The sequence below is a fragment of the Equus quagga genome, chromosome 2, assembly GCF_021613505.1.
Source record: "Equus quagga isolate Etosha38 chromosome 2, UCLA_HA_Equagga_1.0, whole genome shotgun sequence".
Taxonomy (NCBI): domain Eukaryota; kingdom Metazoa; phylum Chordata; class Mammalia; order Perissodactyla; family Equidae; genus Equus; species Equus quagga.
In genome coordinates, this window is record NC_060268.1 from 11,711,655 (window position 1) to 11,732,600 (window position 20,946).

At 35.8% G+C, this 20,946-nt stretch overlaps 1 protein-coding gene across 1 annotated transcript in view; it reads right to left on the reverse strand.

Annotated features, from left to right (window-relative positions):
• The window catches only part of TTC6 (tetratricopeptide repeat domain 6), a 190,463-nt gene that overhangs the window by 39,673 nt on the left and 129,844 nt on the right, over window positions 1-20,946 (reverse strand). The window contains 3 exon segments of the mRNA XM_046649970.1: window positions 2,097-2,247; window positions 3,653-3,773; window positions 6,266-6,435. Of these exon segments, the coding sequence (XP_046505926.1) occupies window positions 2,097-2,247; window positions 3,653-3,773; window positions 6,266-6,435 (442 nt within the window).

Sequence of the window (20,946 nt, forward strand, 5' to 3'; positions counted from 1 at the left end):
AGAGTCTGAGACGTGTTTAAATAAATTTGAGAATTTCTGGGGAACTTCAGGTCTGCTCTTCTCAAACTGACCTGCTCAGGTTGGTGTAATTAACAAACCCTCTAGTCATATGTCAGCACTGCTCCACCTGTTCCAGCTATACATATCTGTGCATTGAGGAAATCTTGGTTGGGAAAGATGGAGGCTCACTCTCTGATCTTTACAAGCTGTCCTGGGGTTGGACTTCTCCAGGTGGCCTTAGATTGGGTTCACTATGAAGGCTGAACCCACACAGTAGGCATATGTATTCTTCTCTATATATACAGAGGGTTTCATTTGTAATTGTCTTATTTACATGGGATCATATTGTACACACGTTATACTCTTCTGAATCTTGCTTTTCTTACTCAACAATATCTCATGGAAATCCCTCTAAGCCAGCTGGTATAATTCTAATCACTCTTTTTATTGATTACATAATAGTCTGTGGTGTGAACACAACACAATTTATTCAACCATTATTGTGTAGAGATTTTTGCCTCTCAGAACAATGAGTCTTTGAATATATGTCCTTACATTCTGATATTATGCTGGTGCTTTGCTTCCTAAGTATGCTCAGAGGAAATTCTAACTTCCACAGGAGGCCTCAACTCCATCAACAAGGAGTTAAGCAAAAGGACCACACATCCTTCCCATCCCTTCCCCAACAGAGGTAAAGAGCAAATTTTCATTGGGGACAATACTAAACCTTCCCTGAATCTTCTACCACCATCATCAGGAAGGTAAGGATTTTGAATGGGACTCTGGTCACACTGGGTCCCGAGATGTAGACAATGGAGAACAGAGCCTCCAGCCAACTCTCGGTGGACATGCAGCGTTTGCAGGAAATAACCTCTGTTATTTTAAGATGGTGATTTTAAAGTTTTGTTTGTTGTTGTTGTTTTTCCACAGCATAACCTAGCCTATTCTGGCTGAAACCAGTGTGAGTAAAGGACGGTAGGAGAAGAGGGCAGAAAGGTGAGGAGGAGCCAGTTCACGTGGGCTCTAGGAGACCTCGGGATTTTGTAGGATTTAGCTTTTATTCTGAGCGCAAAAGGAAGCTGTTGAAAGGTTTGGGTCAAAGAAGTGAAATAATCTGACATGTTTTTAACAAGATCACTATGGCTGCTTTTTTGAAAATCCATCCAAAAGGAGTGAAAACAGAAGCAAGAAGACCAGGAGGTCACCAACATAATCCTTGTGAGAATGACAGTGTCCTGGAAGGGGTTGTTAGCGGTGGCGTCGTGGAAAGGAACAGCTCTTTTGAAAGGTGGAGACAGCAGTTAACAGTGTCTGTCTCTGGAGAGTCAGATTTGGTTGGAGTCAGGAAGACCTTTTACTATTCATTGTATTCATTTGACTTTGTTAGACTAAGGATATATTACATTTTTTTACTTAAATAAGTTGTAAAATTTGAACAAAATTTAAAGGAAAGTATGAATGAGTAGGATCCCATTCTATGCAAGGATCCCATTTTATGAGCCCACCCACTTACACACGCACACACACATATACACAAACACAAACAAAAACCAACACAGTCCAAAATGTTAATAGTAGTTCTCTCTAGAGAATGAAATTATGGATCACTTTTAATTTATTCTTATTTGCATACATATATTACATGCAATAAGTATATATTGCTTTTGTAATAAGGAAAAAACAGGTATTACTTAAAAAAATGAAAGGGCCAGCCCCATGGCGTAGTGGTTAAGTTCACGCACTCTGCTCCAGTGGCCTGGAGTTCACAGATTGATATCCCGGGTGCAGACATACACACCACTCATCAAGCCATGCTGTGGTGGCATCCTACATACAAAGTAGAGGAATATTGGCAACAGATGTTAGCTCAGGGACAATCTTCCTCACCAAAAAATAAAAAAGACAAAACTTCACACCTCATCATAGAGGCTTCATAAGCGGATAATTATAGTTAACTATATCTACTTGATATTTATTGCTTACAAATGCATTAGCCTGTGTAATTAGCTGAAAAAGAATGCATTAATATATTTTAAATTGTATTGAACAAATATCTAGAAAATTAAAACCTTTAAAAAAAATCAAACTTTAAATACCTTATGATAGGTTTCTGCTCGACAAATATAGCTTTGAATATATAAAGGATCAAGTTTAATAGCCTCAGAAAAATGCCAAATGGCTTCAATGTAGTTATCCAAGTGTAGCAGATATATGAGGCCAATATTTATATAAGCCAAACTAACAGTTCTAAAAAAACAAGAAAGCAAAATCTTGTTAGACATTTTAATTATTCCACATGTTCTCCAATTACAAATGAACCTCATGAAATATATACATCAATATATATCAGGTTTTTTTTTTAATGTTTTACTAAAGCAAAGTAAAACTCTCTCTATTAAAAATGATAAACACCTTTATAAAATCCTTAGGAGGGAATCAACATTTGCAGAGTTTGTGCTAGGAAGAGAATTCCTGAAGTCTCCTAGACTCTCAGCTATACTTTACTCCTCCTTGACTTAATCTGGACTTATCCTGAATTACAAACATAGTTTCCCTTAACTCAAAAGTCTTCGCCTCAGGCTATGTTAAATTCACCATGAGTAACAGTGAGAAACAGTAATATTCTCAGGCTTGGGGTTAAAAATCCTCTCCACATAGGTATTAACCCAGTCTCTTTTCTATATCAAATAAATGCTGTTTTTCTCTCTCAAAATCAAACAATTTTCAATACAGAAATGGCCTTAGAAATTACTTTGTTCCATGCCTCTATTTCAAAATACACGTCGTACAGCCTGACTTGATCGGAGCCCAGACCCTGTGCCTCAAAGACAGCAAAGTTCCTACTACCCATTTTTTGTAACTGAAACTCTTTTCTTTCCCTTCCTAGCTCAAAAATACCCAAAAGAAAACCACTGTGGCCATTATGGAGCCATGCTCCATGACTTTCCTGAGCCATGCGCGAAGTTTACCTTAGATAAGCTTAGTAAACAGTAGGCTGCTTGGCATGGAATTGGCATGGTTTGTTATTCTTTCTGACACCTTCCGTTTTAAGGAATGCTTCATGGAAAAGAAGGGGAATTATTTAATTAAATTCCGTGTTTTACAGCTTAGCTTTCTGACTAGCGTGTGTAAATTTCAGTCAGGGTTTCTTCCTGAACCTGCGTTCTAATGTTACTGGTTTTTTTCTTTTGCTTTACTAAGCAAAATGCAGTCAGATGATCTAAATAGAAGGTTCCCTCCTCTTGAGCCATAGGCTGTGCACAGCAGTGATATATCCAAGCAGAAGAGTCTGCCATTTTAAAACTGGAAGACAGTTTTGCATAAAGTTAACTTCCAAAAGCTCTAACCTGGGCATCCCCGAGCTGCTCTTAACAACTTGCTGATTCTGTTATTCACAGACTTAACTCCTCTCAAGCCCAGTCAATGTGTAAAATTTGCAAAAGCATCTGAGGCAAACAGATGTTGAGAACAGGTCTTATTTTAGAAGCAACCTTGCTCTTAGAAGCAGTATTCCACTTCTGGGATGACGTTATAATTGTCTCATTTTTACAAGGTTATTAATAATAAGAAGGAAAAGCATTTTCCTTTCATTCTGTTTTTTTCTTAATTTTATCCAAAAGTGAAACGAGTAAGGATGAAAAGAAAAACGTACCTGTCTAGAGAAATAACAGTTTCGAAGTCACAAATTGCCAGCAACCAAAGTTTTTGATCAGCATAGAGTATGCCCCGATGCAGAAAACAACTCAGATTCTCATAGCTGTCATTTATGAGAGCTTAAAAATAGAAGGGTATCTCTTAGTCAGGTTCTGAATGAACATATCTGAGTTATGTTTTAGTAAATACCCTTCCTACTGCTTATTCTTATTTTTTTAACATTACATAAAATAAAACATCTACAATGAATGTGCTTACTTGGAAAGTGAAAAACAGTATTCACATACAAATGTATTTGTTTATAAGTAACAACGTGGCTATTGTGGTCCACAAAGTCATTAGAACTGGAAGCCATGCGGGTGGTAATCGAGGACAGTCCACTCACTATACAGATGAAGACACTAAGGTCCGAAGTGGCTGGGTACATTGACCATGGTGGTGCTGCAAGTCAACGGAAAGATGGGCCTAGAAACTTCTGACTCACTTCAGTGAATTGCAGTCAGAAGGGCCCCAGAAAGACAGGAAGGCATTGCTGCTACTGGCCAAAGAACAGGCTCTGGTACAAGGCCAGATGGGCAGACGGCAGAGGTCAGGTTTACACAGACAAACCAGGACAGGCAGCCCAAGGAGGCCACGCCAAGACAAGCAGAACTCGGAGTTAAGGCAGGTAGCTTGACTATGCATGTCCCGACTAACAGAAGCACGGGGCAAAAAGAAGCTCCCCTCAGTACTCCAGGTGTGTAGCTCTCGTCAGCAACCAGTCTAGAATCATCTAATGTCTCCTCGCTTACCCATTCCCCCTTCGCTTTCAAGAACGTGCCAGTGGCTTAGATGGGCTTTCCACAACATTTGATCCATGCCTTCTAAGCTTCTGAAGCCCATTCTGGCTAAGAAGGGAAAGTTTTGCCAAAAATATGCATAATGCTCACAGTCTGGCACACAAATAGTCACAGCACTAGATGTGGGGAAGTTTCTCTAGTAGAAGCAATAATCATACAGATTAGGTAAATAATCACGTGAAGGCAGTCTGACTGCTCAGTTCACAGTAAACTATTAGAATTACTTAAACTCTCTGTGACTCAGTTTTCTCATCAGTAAAATGGGGATGATAATAGCACCTACTTCATAACATTATTCTGAACCTTAATTGAGACACTCCATATATAGCATTTCGAATAGTGCTTGGCAAGTAGTAAAATGCCCAATAAATGTTAGATGTTAATCTTAGCTTAGAAAAACATCAAAGGTCCTTTTTGATTGTGGAAGGTAAAACTCCTTGGGCTACCCTACGGGAAAAGATTGAAGCCAAAATCCAGCTGGTCTGCTCCGAATAATTAAATAACTGGGATTTTGTATTATTGTGATAGCCTAGAAAAGACGGGGTGAGGAGCCCAAAACGTGGAGAAGAGGGAACTAGGAGAAAGAGGCCCTTAGAGAAGACCAGGGAACAAGGCGTTCAGCCAGATGGCAGATGGACAGAGCTAACAGAGTGAGATATGCTTCCAGAAATAAGGTGTGTGACCTTCAATTTTAAATTGTCTGTGCTCACTTTACCCTTTGAACCCTAAATCGTTCAGTAATGGACAGGAGCCACAAGAAGTGAGTGGGTGAGCAAAAGTGGAGAGGCCATCAGAAAGCAAAAATTAGATGCAAAGATTGCAAGAGAACTCAACAGGAATCCTCAGCTTTCTCCTCCAAGACTCCTTGGAAATAGAAGGGAGGGCACTAGACTCTTCTGGGCACAAACGATAGGATTTGAGTGATTTTATTTGAAAATTCATGGGAAGGGGACTTCAGACGGCAAGTGGACTTAGAGATAAGTCACAGTCATCTTGGATCCCTCCCTGCGGAGCGACGCATTCTCTCTGGAGAGTCTGATTGTCCCCTAACTCTAGATATTGTCTTGTCCAGAATGAGGAAGTGCTAGTACTTTGCTCCCAGGTGAATACAGCTCTGTTGGAGCGTTGGGCTCTGGCTGGAATTTGCCAGTCCGAATGGGCTAATTTATTCAGCTGAGGACTGTTTACTGAGCACTTACTCTATGCCCACAATTGTGCTGTGCATATTCATATGCCAGGAATGCACCGATAGAAGGTCAAGCGGAAATGGCCACTTTCAGCTGTTGGCGTCCTCTATCTACTGAGGATTCTCAAAGTCTATTTTCAGTTTAAGGGTTAAAAAATTCTGAATTCGACTAATCCATGGGCTGGGCCTATGGAGTAGGACACAGCCCACCAGGACAATTTATTGCCATTTTAGCAAGCTGACTAGGAAATAGACGTGGATTTCCAGAAATATCCTCCGAACTCAATATATGGAGATTTCATTGATATTATATTCTCCCTTTGCCACAGTTACACACACATGTAAATACGCACACTCACACACACTAAAAGCATGTATTCGAAACACTTAGCTAAACCATTGTTGCTTATAAGTATATATGCATATATGTACTATATAAACAGATATTAATATATAAGAATATAGATTTACTATATAATAATACACATATTACATTAGTCATCCCACGTTAATATTCCACTCCCTGGAAGTGAGGTGCTGAACCTCAGATCAAATTCCCATCTCTGTGCAGTCGAAGGGAAAGCACCTGAAACGCTGAAATCCTGGAGGGCTCTGAAAGGGTTGCACTTTCTCAATAAGCAGGCCCTGTTGTAGAAGGCTACCCAGTTGTTAGGATCCAAGTGAATGGCAACAGAAAGATCCTGAATTGCTTGCTTATATAAGCGCCGTTTAAAATACGCTCTCCCTCGGCATGTCCTAGAAAAAGAAAAAAACTCATTTTAACAGGTATTGCAAAAAACATGTATTTTCTTTTTTTGGCAAACATATACAACTAGTCTTATATTTGAATAACAATTTGTGATTATTTCTCCTTGCTTCCCAAGAGTGTTTGGTCATGATGTTAATAGCAAAAAGGATATGAACTTTTTATAAATAAATCAATTATACTTTATCATATATATAATTATATGTTTATTAGTTATATGCTTACTAATTTTATTATGTTTCTTACTTTTACCTTACAATAAAATAGAGATGAGATTTATTTTTACTTGTTGAGTACCCAAAATGTTAGACTCTAATTTATAGAAGATTGTTCTCTAGAAAAAACAGATAATCCATTTTGAAGGAAACGGGCCTCAGCGAGTAGAGTTCTTATGGGATTTTTCTCTGGCACTGAAGATCCACCCAAATAAACAGGAGGCTGCTCTATTATGGATAAAACTATTGTATCAGTTGTGTGAATTGGATTCTGTCTCCATTAACTTCTGACTTCAATTTTGAAATTATCATTGACCTATATAAATTCCTGGAAATCTCATTTTTAATCATTTAATAATGTAAAGGAAATTAGCTTTTAGAAATAAAATAAAGAAGACATTTAAGAAAAAAAACAAGAAGAATAAGCTAGTAGGTTGCCTGCTCTGAAGAAGTTAAAATAAATCCAGGAGAAGGATAAATAGAGGTTCAAGAAAGTTAGATTATGAAAGCAATGGTAATCTGGAGAAAAGCATGCAGCCAGTATGTTAGCAGACAGGTAACAGTCTTTCAAAAGCACTAAGCATCCTGAGACCCAGGATATTTTATCCTGGAGCAAAATATTTTTTACCCTATTATTTTTTTTTTTAAAGATTGGCACCTGAACTAACATCTGTCGCTAATCTTCTTTTCTTTGTTGGTTTTTTTCCCTTCTTCTTCTTCTCCCCAAAGCCCCCCAGCACATAGTTGTATATTCTAGTTGTGGGTCCTTCTGGTTATGCTATGTGAGATGCTGCCTCAACATGGCTTGATGAGCAGTGCCATGTCCATACCCAGGATCCAAACCGGCGAAACCCTAGGCCACTGAAGTGGAGCATGCGAGCTTTACGACTCTGCCATGGGGCTGGCCCCTACCCTATCTTTAAGAAATGTCTTATGTATTTTCTATTGAATACGAGAAATTTATATTTATTTTTAATTATTTCTGATTGCTAAAGAATATTACTAATTATTTTTCAGCATATATATGATTCTGAACTTAATATCTTACAGAATAAACCTTTAGTAATATTTAGTAATAACCTTTAGTAATTGACCATTAAAGTCATGGCAATTCTTCAAACACACTGACTTTTGCATCTGTTCCTTCTCTCATTTCTACTGCTTTCATACTTCCTTCTCATCAACTCACACCTGGGCTAGTAGTTTTACTCCATTCCTAGCTGTAGAGTGATCAGATTTGATCACCACATAATAAAGATCTTTTTTCTTTATTGAGTTATTGATAGGTTACAATCTTGTGAAATTTCAATTGTACATTAATGTTTGTCAGTTATGTTGTAGGTGCACCACTTCACCCTTTGTGCCCACCCCCCACCCCACCTTTCCCCTGGTATCCACTAAACTGTTCTTGGTCCATAGTTTTAAATTCCTCATATGAGTGGAGTCGTACACAGATTATCTTTCTCTTGCTGGCTTATTTCACTTAACATAATTCTCTCAAGGTCCATCCATGTTATTGCAAATGGAATGATTTTGTTCTGTTTTGCAGCTGAGTAGTATTCCATTGTATATATGTACCACATCTTCTTTATCCATTCGTCTGTTGATGGGCACTTAGGTTGCTTCCACGTCTTGGCTATTGTAAACAGTGCTGCAATAAACATTGGGGTGCACAGGACTTTTGGGATTGCTGACTTCAGGCTCTTTGGATAAATACCCAGTAGTGGGATGGCTGGATCGTATGGTAGTTCTATTTTTAGTTTTTTGAGGAATCTCCATACTGTTTTCCATAGTGGCTGCACCAGTTTGCATTCCCACCAGCAGTGTATGAGGGTTCCTTTTTCTCCGCAAGCTCTCCAACATTTGTTGCTATTAGTTTTAGATATTTTTGTCATTCTAACGGGTGTAAGGTGATATCTTAGTGTAGTTTTGATTTGCATTTCCCTGATGATCAGCGATGATAAGCATCTTTTCATGTGTCTATTGGCCATCAGTATATCTTCTTTGGAGAAATGTCTGTTCATGTCTCCAGCCCATTTTTTGATTGGGTTGTTTGATGTTTTGTGATTGAGTTGTGAGAGTTCTTTATATATTAAGGATATTAAGCCTTTGTCAGATATATGACTTGCAAATATTTTTTCCCAGTTAGTGGGTTGTTTTTTTGTTTCAATCCTGTTTTCATTTGCCTTGAAGAAGCTCTTTAATCTGATGAAGTCCCATTTGTTTATTCTTTCTATTGTTTCCCTTCTCTGAGAAGACATGGTGTCCGAAAAGATCCTTTTAATACTGATGTCAAAGAGTGTACTGCCTACGTTTTCTTCCAGAAGCCTTATGGTTTCAGGTCTCACCTTTAGGTCTTTAATCCATTTTGAGTTTATTTTGGTGAATGGTGAAAAAGAATGGTCAATTTTCATTCTTTTACACGTGGCTTTCCAGTTTTCCCAGCACCATTTGTTGAAAAGACTTTCTTTTCTCCATTGTATGCCCTCAGCTCCTTTGTCGAAGATAAGCTGTCCATAGATGTGTGGTTTTATTTCTGGGCTTTCAATTCTGTTCCATTGATCTGTGCACCTGTTTTTGTACCAGTTCCATGCTGTTTTGATTACTGTAGCTTTGTAGTATGTTTTGAAGTCAGGGATTGTGATGCCTCCCGTTTTGTTCTTTTTTCTCAGGATTGCTTTAGCAATTCGGGGTCTTTTGTTGCCCCATATGAATTTTAGGATTCTTTGTTCTAATTCTGTAAAGAATGTCATTGGGATTCTGATTGGGATGGCGTTGAATCTGTAGATTGCTTTAGGTAGAATAGACATTTTAACTATGTTTATTCTTCCAATCCATGTACATGGAATGTCTTTCCATCTCCTTATGTCGTCATCCAATTCTCTCAGAAAGACCTTGTAATTTTCATTATATAAGTCCTTCACTTCCTTAGTTAAATTTACCCCAAGGTATTTTATTCTTTTTGTTGCGATTGTGAATGGTATTATATTCTTGAGTTCTTTTTCTGTTGGTTCATTACTGGAGTATAGAAATGCTACTGATTTATGCAAATTGATTTTATACCCTGCAACTTTGCTGTAGTTGTTGATTACTTCTAACAGTTTTCCAATGGATTCTTTGGGGTTTTCTATATATAAGATCATGTCGTCTGCAAACAGCGAGAGTTTCACTTCTTCCTTCCCTATTTGGATTCCTTTTATTCCTTTTTCTTGCCTGATTGCTCTGGCCAGGACCTCCAGTACTATGTTAAATAAGAGTGGTGATAGAGGGCATCCTTGTCTTGTTCCTGTTTTCAGGGGGATGGGGTTCAGTTTTTGCCCATTGAGTATGATGTTGGCGATGGGTTTGTCGTATATGGCCTTTATTATGTTGAGGTAGTTTCCTTCTATGCCCATTTTGTTCAGAGTTTTTATCATAAATGGCTGTTGGATCTTGTCAAATACCTTCTCTGCATCTATTGAGATGATCATGTGGTTTTTATTCCTCAGTTTGTTGATGTGGTGTATCACGTTGATTGATTTGCGGATGGTGAATAAAGATCTTTTTTCTCAAAAACTTTCAGCAGCCCCTATTGACAACGGGATAAGGTCAAATTCTTTAAAATGGCACATAAGGCCCTCCATAAGATAGCACTGTCTTATAATACCTTGAATTGACCTTTTTGCTCTTCTTCAATTAATTCGATGCCTTCCTACCTAAAGGTAATGACCCTTTAACTCAAGAAGACGTAGACAACCAGAATAGAGCAACAACTAGGAAAGAATTTTGAGCGTTTCAAAAAAGTTTGCCTTCCCTTCAAAAGGCTACAAGCTGGGATACCTGGGGGAATGAGGGTTTTGGAAAGTTTCCACATATTCCAGGGACTCTAGAAGGCCACCTGCAAGCCCAAGGCTGGAAGCATGCACAGAAAAGACCTAAGAAGAATGTAAGCTCTCACCTGAATCTGGCTGATTCAGACTCCATGAAAGCAGGAAATGAAAGCTAAGGCATTCAAGTTGTAACTGCCTGGGTAAACACTGAAGGAGTGCCCCAACACAAAGTCAATCTGCAAAGACTGAGAGAAGCATTGTTGTTGTTGTCTGGCTACAGGAGTTTAAGGAAATCTCGGTCAAATCACTAGTTGACAAGTAAGCTAATAGAACAGAGACTTCAGTGGCCACACATGACAAAGAATATTGACTTTACAAAATCAGTTCAGAAAAGTCACTAAACAAACAACATGAATGACAAGAAGCAGTGACCACAAATCCTGGAAGGGGAGAGGGTGAATCCAATATCCCAAGTCACCACATTATAATATTCAAAGTGTCTACTTTTCAACAAAAAATTACAAGTAATGCAAAGGACCAAGAAAGTATGGCACATTCACAGGACAAAAAGAAATTAATAGAAACTGTCCCTGCGGAAGCCCAGACATTGGACGTACTAAACAAAGACTTTAAATTAACTGTCTCAAATATGCTCAAAGAGCTAAAGACAACCATAGACAAAGAACTAAAGGAAACTAAGAGAATGATATCTTAACACATAGAAAACATCAATAAAGATAGGGATAGATAGAAATTGAATGATAGATAAGCTATAAAAAAAAGGAACCAAATTGAAATTCTGGAGTTGAAAAGCACAAAAACTGAAATGAAAAATTCACTATCAAGTTTGAACAACAGATTTGAGTAGGCAAAAAAAGACTCAGTGAACTTGAAGTAGGTCAATTCAGATTGTCCAGTCAGAGAAGTAAAAAGAGTGAAAAAGTAAATAAACAAGGCCTGGGGGCCCTAAGGAACACCATCAAACATACGAACACATGCATATGTTGCAAGTTGCAGAGGAAAAGGAGATAGTAAAAGGCTCAGAAATAACATTTTAAAAAGTAATGAGTGAAAACTTCCTAAATTTGATGAAACAAATAAGTCTATGCATCCAAGAAGCTCAAAGATTCCATGTAGGATAAACTCTGAAAGATTCACACAAAGATGCCTTATAATTAACTTGTCAAAAGACAAAGACAAAAAGAGAATCTTAAAGCAAGAGAAAAGCAACTCATCATGTACCCATGATCCTCAATAAGATTAACAGTTGATTTCTCATCAGAAATCTTGGAGGCCAGAAGACAGTGGGATGGCATATTCAAAGTGCTTAAAGAAAAAACTACCAACCAAGAATTCCACATCTGGCAAGCTATCCCTCAAAACTGAAGAATTTAAAACATTCCCAAAGAAATAAAAACTGAGGGAGTTCATTGCTGGTAGACCTGCATTACTAGAAATGCTAAAAGGAGTCCCTAAGCCTGAAATGAAAGACATCAGGCAATAACTTGAAACCATAAGAAGAAATAAAGAACACCAGTAAAGGTAACAAAGAGGTAAATACAAAAGCCAGTATTATAATATTTTTTGTTTTTAACTCCTCCTTTTTTCCTATGTTACTTAAAAAGCAAATGCATATAGCAATGATTACAAATCTATGTCAAGGTATATACAATGTATAAAGATGTAATTCATGACAATAACAACATGAAGCTGGTGGTGGAGCTACATATAGGACAGTAACCTTTTAGTATACAATTGAAACCAAATTGCTATTAAATTCTAACTAGATTGTTATAAATTATCATTTTAATTGTAATCTCAGGGTAACCACTAAGAAAATAGCAATAATATAGAATAAATAAAAGAAGTGAGAAGGGACTCAAAATGGTACACTAGAAAAAAAATGAATTAAACACCAAAAAAGGCAGTAATAAAGAAATTGAGGAACAAAAACTATACAAAACATACAGAAAACATATAGCAAAATATGGCATATAGCAGTTAGTTTTTCCTTACCAGTAATGACATTAAATGTAAATGTATTAAACTCTCCAATTAAAAGGTAGATATCACCAGAATGGATTTTTAAAATAACATAATCAGCTATATGCTGTGTAAAAGAAACCCAATTTAGAACCAAAGACACAAATAGGTTGAAAATGAAAGGATGGAAAAAGGTATTCCATATAAATAGTAAACAAAAGAGAGCAGGAGAGGCATTACTCTGATACCAAAGCCAGACAAAGACATCACAAGAAAAGAAACCCACAGACAAATATCTCTTGTGAATACAGATACAAAATCCTCAACAAAATACTGGTAAACTGAATGCAAAAGCATATTAAAAGGACTATATACTATGACCAAGTGGAATTTATCCTAGTAACAGAAGGGTGATTCAACCTATGTAAATAAATCAATGTAATACACTACATAAATAGAATGAAGGGGGGAAAGAACCACATGATAAAGGACATTTTTGGAAAACTCACAGTTAACATCATACTCAGTGGTGAAAGACTGAAAGATTTTTCCCTAAGATCAGGAATAAGACAAAGATACCCGCTTTCCCAACTTTTATTCAACATTGTACTGGAAGCTTTAGAAAAGAGTAATTAAGCAAGAAAAATAAATAAATAAAAGGCCCCCAAATTAGAAGATGAGAAGTGAAACTATCTCTATTCATAGATGATATAATCTTACATATAAAACTCCTAAAGAACTCACAAAAAAACTATTAAAGTTAATAAATGAATTCAGTAAAATTGCAAGATACAAGATCAACATATAAAAATCAGGTGTAATTAAATGAAACTAAGAAAACAGTTGCATTTACAATAGCATCAAAAAGAATTAAATATTTAGGAATAAATTTATCCAAAGAGGGATAGGACTTGTACACTGAAAAATGTAAAACATTGCTGAAAGAAATTAAAGGTGACATAAAAAAAGACACCTCACGTTCATGAATGGAAGTCTTAATGTTGTTAAGATGGCAACGGTCCCCAAAGTGATTTATAGAGTCAAAAATGTAATTCCCATCAAAACCCCAACTGCCCTTTTTGAACAATGGAAAAACTGAGACTAAAATTCATAGCAAATTCATAGGAATTGCAAAGAATGCCAAATAGCCAAAACAATCCTGAAAGGAAACTAAGTTTAAGGACTCACACGCCCCAATTTCAAAATTTAGTACAAAACTACTAAAATCAAAACAATCTGGTACTGGCACAAGGATAGACATACAGGTCAATGGAATAGAATTGAGAGTCCAGAAATAAACCTATCCATCTATGATCAATTGATTTCCACAAAGGTGCCAAGACCATACAATGGAAAAAGAATAATCTCTTCAACAAATGCTTCTGGGACAACCATGTAGAAGAATGAAGTTGGACATTTACCTCACAACATATACAGAAATTAACTCAAAATGCACCAAGGTACTAAATGTAAAAGCTGGAACTACAAAACTCTTAGAAGAAAACTAAGGGCAAATCTTCACAACCTTAGATTTGGCAATGCTTTCTTAGATATGACACCAAAAAGCACAAGCAACAAAAGAAAAAAATAGATAAATTGGACTTCATCAAAATTTTAAGCTTTTGAGCATCAAGAAAATTAAAAGACAATCCACTGAATGGAAGAAAATATTTGCAAATGATATCTCTGATAAGAGTCTAGTGTCCAGAATATATAAAGAACTCTTACAACTTAACAGCAAAAGGCCAAACAACTCAATTCAAAAAATGGACAAAGGAATTGAATAGACATTTCTCCAAAGAAGATACACAAATGACCAATAAGCACATGAAAAAATGTTTAACATAATTATTAGGAAAATGTAAATCAAACCCACAATGAGATACCACTTTATACCCACTAGGGTGGTTATATTCAGAAAAATGGGAAATAACAAATGTTGATTAGAATGTGGAGAACTGGAACCCTCATACATTCCTGGTGATAATGTAAAACAGTGCAGCCAGACACTTTGGAAAACAACCTGGTAGTTCCTCAAAAAATTAAACATAGAATTACCATATGACCCACCATTCCACTGCTGAGTATATACCCAAGAGAATTGAAAACAGGTATTCAAATAAAAATTTGTACAGCTATGTTCATCACAGCATTATTCACAATTACCAAAAGGTGGAAACAATACAAATTTCCATCAACTAATGAATAGATAAACAAAATGTGAAATATGCATATAATGGAATATTATTCAGCCATAAAAAATGAAGTACTGATTCATGCTACAGCATGAACGAGCTTTAAAAACATCATGCTAAGTGAAAGAATTCAGACACAAAAGGTCATATATTATATGATTCCATTTATATGAAATATCCATAATAGGCAAATCCAGAAAAACTGAAAGTGAGTTAGTATTGCCAGGGGCTGGGCAGAGGGAGTTATAGGAGTGACTATTTAAATGAGTAGGAAGTCTCCTTTTGGGGAGATGAACATATCCTGTAACTAGGTGCAAGAAAAGCATTTGACAAAATCCAGTACCCACTCATGATAAAAACTCAGTAAACTAGGAGTAAGGGGAACATTCTCAATTTCATAGACTATCTATAAAAAACCTAGAGCTAACACATTTAACAGAGATAAATTCAAAGCTTTCCCGTGAAGATCAGGTACAAGACAAGTGAGTCCCCTCACACTTTCAACATCATACTGTAGAAGTCTTTGCTAATGCAATAAGGCAGGTAAAGAAAATAAAATGTACACAGATTGGAAAGGAAGACATAAAATTGTCTTTGTTCACAGATGACATGATTATCTATGTAGAAATTCCAAAAGATTCAACAAAAAACTCCTGAAGCTAATAACTTATAGCAATGTTGCAGGATACAAGGTTAATATAGAAAAGTCAATTGCTTTCATATGTACCAACAACAAACAAGTGGAAATTGAAATTAGAAACACCATATCATGTATATTAGCACATTATACATAGGTATAAATCTAACAAAATATGTACAAGATTATGTACAAGATCTATATGAGGAAAGCTACAAAACTCTGATGAATGAAAACAAAAAATTAAATAAATGGAGAAATATTCCATATTCATAAATAGGAAGACTCAATATCATCAAGATGTCAGTTCTTCCCAACTTGATCTATAAATTTGTCACCAGTCATGGATTCTGAACTATTTCTCTTGTCTTGTCTGACCTATTTCTCTTGTCTCACTGAAAAGTGCATGAGTTTCTTTCTCTAATGCCCTTGAGGTTGTTGGTTTCAGCTATGTTCCAGGAAGAAGATCTGAACACCAACTGCCCTGAACTGGTTCAAACTCCAAACATAAGAGTGATGCCTGTGCAGATGGGCAAAATGCACAAGAGTAGCCACGGCTTTGTGAAATTATTCCCTGTGGTCTCCTTTGGTTGCTGCATGCTGCAAATAAAATTTTACTTTGTGTGACAACTAATTCTGGTGAAGACTATGATTTCAACTCACCAAGAAGCAGACCCACTCTGGTCCTTAAACAGATTCGATGCAATCCAAATAAAAATTCAGAAGTTATTTTATGGATATTGACAGACTTATTCTAAAATTTATACGGAGAAGCAAAAGAACCAGAATAATCAACACAATATTGAATGAGAAGAACAAAGTTGGAGGACTGATTCTGCCCTACTTCAAGAATTACTATAAAGCTACAGTAATCATGACACTGTGGTACTGGTGAAAGAAAAGATCTATACAAATAGATCAATGAAACAGAACAGAGAGCCCAGAAATAGACCCACATAAACATAGTCAACTGATCTTTGACAAAGGAACAAAGACGATACAATGGAGCAAAGATAGTCTCTTCAACATATGGTGCTAGAACAAACAGACATTCATGTGCAAAAACATTTAATCTAGATAGACTTTATATTCTTCACGAAAATTAACTAAAATGGATAATAGCTCTAAATGAAAAATACAAAACTATAAAACTCCTAGAAGATAACCTCTTCTTGATGACCTTGGGCAGGGTGATGCTTTATTAGATATAACACCAAGGACACAACTCATGAAAGAAACAATTGATAAGCTGGAATTCATTAAAATTAAAAACTTCTGCTTCATGATAGACAACATCAAGAGAATTAGGAGACAAGCCACAGAATTGGAGAAAATCTTTGCAAAAAAAAATATGATGCAGGACTGTTACTGAAAACATACAAAGAACACTTAAAACTCAAGAATAAGAAAACAAACAACTAGGTTAAGAAATAGGTCAAAGACATTGACAGACACCTAACCAAAGAAGATAACAAATAGCAAATAAGCAAAGATGGCGTACATCATATGTAATCAGGGAAATGCAAATTAAAACAACAATGAGATCTCACTATATACCTAGTAGGATGGCCAAAATCTAGAACTTTGACAACACCAAATGCTGGTGAGGATGTGGAGAAACAAGAACTCTCATACATTGCTGATGGGAATGCAAAATGGTACAGCCACTTTGGTGGTTTCTGACAAAACTAAACATAGTCTTACCACACAATCCAGCAATCACACTCTTTTGGTATTTACCCAAAGGAGGTGAAATTTATGTTCACACAAAAACTTGCACACAAATGTTTATAGCAGCTTTACCGATACTTGACAAAACTTGGAAGCAACCAAGATGTAGGTGAATGAATAAATAAACTGTGGTACATCCAGACAATGGATTATTCAGTGTTAAAACTAAATGAGCTATAAAGCCATGAAAAGACATGGAGGAAACTTAAATGCATACACTAAGTAAAAGAAGCCAATATGAGAAGGCTACATACTGGATGATTCCAATTATATGACATTCTGGAAAAGCCAAAACTCTGGAAAATAAAAAGATCAGTAGTTGCCAAAGATGGCAGTGGTGGAGGAGACAGAGGAAAAAGCAGAGCACAGAGGATTTTTAGGGCAGTGAAAATACTCTGTGTGATATTATAATGATGGATATATGTCATTATACATTTGTCCTAACCCAAAGAATATACAACACCAAGAGTGAACCCTTAGGTAAACTATGGATGATGGGTGATTATGATGTATCAATGTAGGTTCATCTTTGGTAAAAAGTGTGACATTCTGTTAAATGATGTTGATAATGGGAGAGGCTACGCACATATAGAGCCAGGGGATATCTGGGAAATCTTTCTACCTTCCTCTAAATTTTGTCTTAAACCTAAAACTGCTCGAAAAAATTAAGTCTAAAGAAAGAAAGAACAAAAATATTCTGGAATGAGATACAATATGTTGTAAATGTACCAATAGCCACTGAGTTGTACACTTTTAAATGGCAAGTGGTGAATTTTACTTCAAAATAAAAAGTTTAGAAGTATAAATTTTGAAATTTCAGAGACAAAATTAACAGTACTTGAATTTAATTGGCTTGTCTACATATAAAATCTATTAGTATCAGCAAAAAATATTTCAGCACAGATAAGGGAGTTAATTAAGGTGGTCAATTACAATTCAAGATTCAAAAAAGCATTACTCTCTTAATTAACAGAAATAAGTACTTATAAAATGCTACGAAAAACTACCTCATTCATACAAGAAAAAATATATTTAAAAAAACTGGGACTGAAATTTACTCTAAAATGTACTGGACCTATATGAACAAAACCACTAAAGTTTATTGTAAATTTATAAATATTTGGTTGAAATTTTTTTAATGTTTTAAAATATTTTTAAGAAAGTGATTCTAAAGTTCACCTGGAAGGGAAAGAAATATACGTAATCCAGGAAAATATAGACAAAAAAAGAATAATGAAGGTACATTCCCTGAAACAACAATTAAAATGATATATTAATACAAGAATAGGAAGATAGATCAATGGAAAAGAAAAATATATCACCATATATGTATGCAATTAATGTGAAAAATTAGCATGTCCAATCAATAGTGAAAGGATTGTGCAACAAATAATATTGGATAATTGATTCTCTATTTGGAAAAAAGTTATCCCTACCTCACAATATATATAAAACAAAGTGTATATGGATTAAAGTTTGAAATTTTTTAAAATTAAACTTTTATATAATTAGATACAACTGTAGGTGAACTGTTATCTGATCCCAAAATAGAGAATGAATTTCTAAACATAAGAGCAAAGGAAGAAACTGATAGAAAAAGACTAATAAATTTGGCTAAACACAATTTTTAAATTCTTTATATTAAAAACAATATACAAATTTTAATGAGGCAAATGACAAACACTGTACACAGAAAAATGCACACATAAAGTGCACAATTTGATGATATCTAAATTTAAAAAGTATATAGACAAGACTAATAAAGGAAAAATTATTCAAAATGTCAATAAATATATTTTTGGTTCAGCCTTACAGAAACGTAAATAGTGAAATATTATTTTAATTATCAGACTGGCTGAAACTTTAAATGATTATAAAAATAGAACACTCAGTATTGGTGAAGGTATTGGGAAATGGACCTCCTCCTTAACGATAGTGACAGTGTAGATGGGGACATTTCAGATGTCAACTTGGTAATAATTATTAAGAATATTAAAAATATCCATACCCTTTAACTCAGTAATTCTAAAGCTAAGAACTTAATCTAAAGAAGTAATCAATGACATAGATGAAAGTTTATGACCAGATGATCATCAATACATTATTTCTATCAGGAATAAATGCAAGCGATCTAAATATCTGGCAGTGATGAAATAAATTATGGTGCACCCACAAGAAAAAATCATAAATCCATTAAAATCATAGTCTGAAGCATATTTAATGCCTTGAGAAAATTCTCACAATATATGATAAGTGAAAAATTTATATTAAAATATGTGATGTGACTTTAGTTTTGCAGAAAGACAGTATGTTTTGTATGTCATGCGTATATAACTACTTAAATATTAACATTAAGAGAAAATTGTGATTTTTTTATTTCTTCTTTATATTTTCACATTTTTTTTCAAACATTCCCCATGGAAATGTGTTGTTTCTATAATAAAAAATTAACTTCTTGTTAAAAAAGAGTTAAAAGACAAAGAAATTGAATCATTAAGTTTTCCCAACTCTGAGTAGAAATAATTGAGTTTATTACTGGAGCAATAGAAAATATTAAAAGTGAAGATTTCTGCTACCAATAATGAAAGACCAGGTAATTCAAACCAACTTTCCTACTGATGACAACTAGAAAAGATGTGCTAAATGTGAAAAAATACATGGTAGAAAATATTGGAGAGCTGCAAGAAAGTAAAAATTACCAGGAAAGGATGTGGAAGAGGATGGAGTGCAAAGGAGATTAGGCTGGCTTTTGAAGCTGCTTTTCCAACGAGGCTATTTGCCTGTCTTGAAGGGGGAAAATAACAGGTTGGTGGTACTGAGAGTTTCACAGGGCTACTGGCTAGGCACTGCAGTCTAGGACTCATCAAGAAGGACGGGCCTTGAGGAACCTCCACTCCTTGTAGGTTGCAGCCACAAAGAGCAACATGTAAAGTGTAAAGAGCCACTGGAAACAGACAGGTCCTTATGGAGCTGCAGCTCATCTTGGAATCCTCTCGATCCATGAAAATGGACTAAGGAGAGATGCTGGATTGCTAGCGCCCTTTGGCTCCTGTGGAAAGCAAGCGTGAATCCTCCCTAGAGGAAGATAACATCATTCTGGGCCTTTGGGGTTTTTCCAAAAAAACAATTTTTCAAATGTAATGATATATGTACAGTAAAACATAACCAGGCATACAAGGAGGAAAAAACTACAAGAATAAAATCCAGCAAAGATGAGAGAGAATACAAATGAAACTAGACCACTCTCTTACACCATACACAAAAACTAACTCAAAGTGGAATGAAGACGAATGTAACACCTGAAACCGTAAAACTCCTAGAAGAAAACATAGGCAGGAAGCTCCTTGACAAAGGTCTTGGCAATGAATTTTTGGTTCTGACTCCAAAAGCAAAGGCAACAAAAGCAAAACTAAACAAGCGGAACTACATCCGACTAAAAAGCTTCTTTCTGCACAGCTCAGGAAATCATCAGCAAAATGAAAAGACCAACCCACTGGATGGAAGAAAATATTTACAAATCATGTATCTGATAAGGAGTTAATATCCAAAGTATGTAAGGAACTCATACAACTCAATAGCAAAAAAAAAAAAAAAAAAAAAATCCAACAAAAAATGGGCAGAGGATCTGAATAGACATTTTCCCAAAGACACACAGATGCCAACAGGCACATGGAAAGATCCTCAACATCACTAATCATCAGGGAACTGCAAATCAAAACCACAGTGAGATATCACCTTGTGCCCATCAGAATGACTGTTATCAAAAAGACAAGAAATAATAAGTCTCGGTAAGATGTGGAGAAAAGGGAACCCTCATGCACTGTTGGTGAGAATGTAAATTGGTTCATCCAGTATGGAAAACAGTACGGAGTTTTCTCAAAAAATTAAAAATAGGGGGCCAGCCCAGTGGCTTAGTGGTTAAGTTTGCATG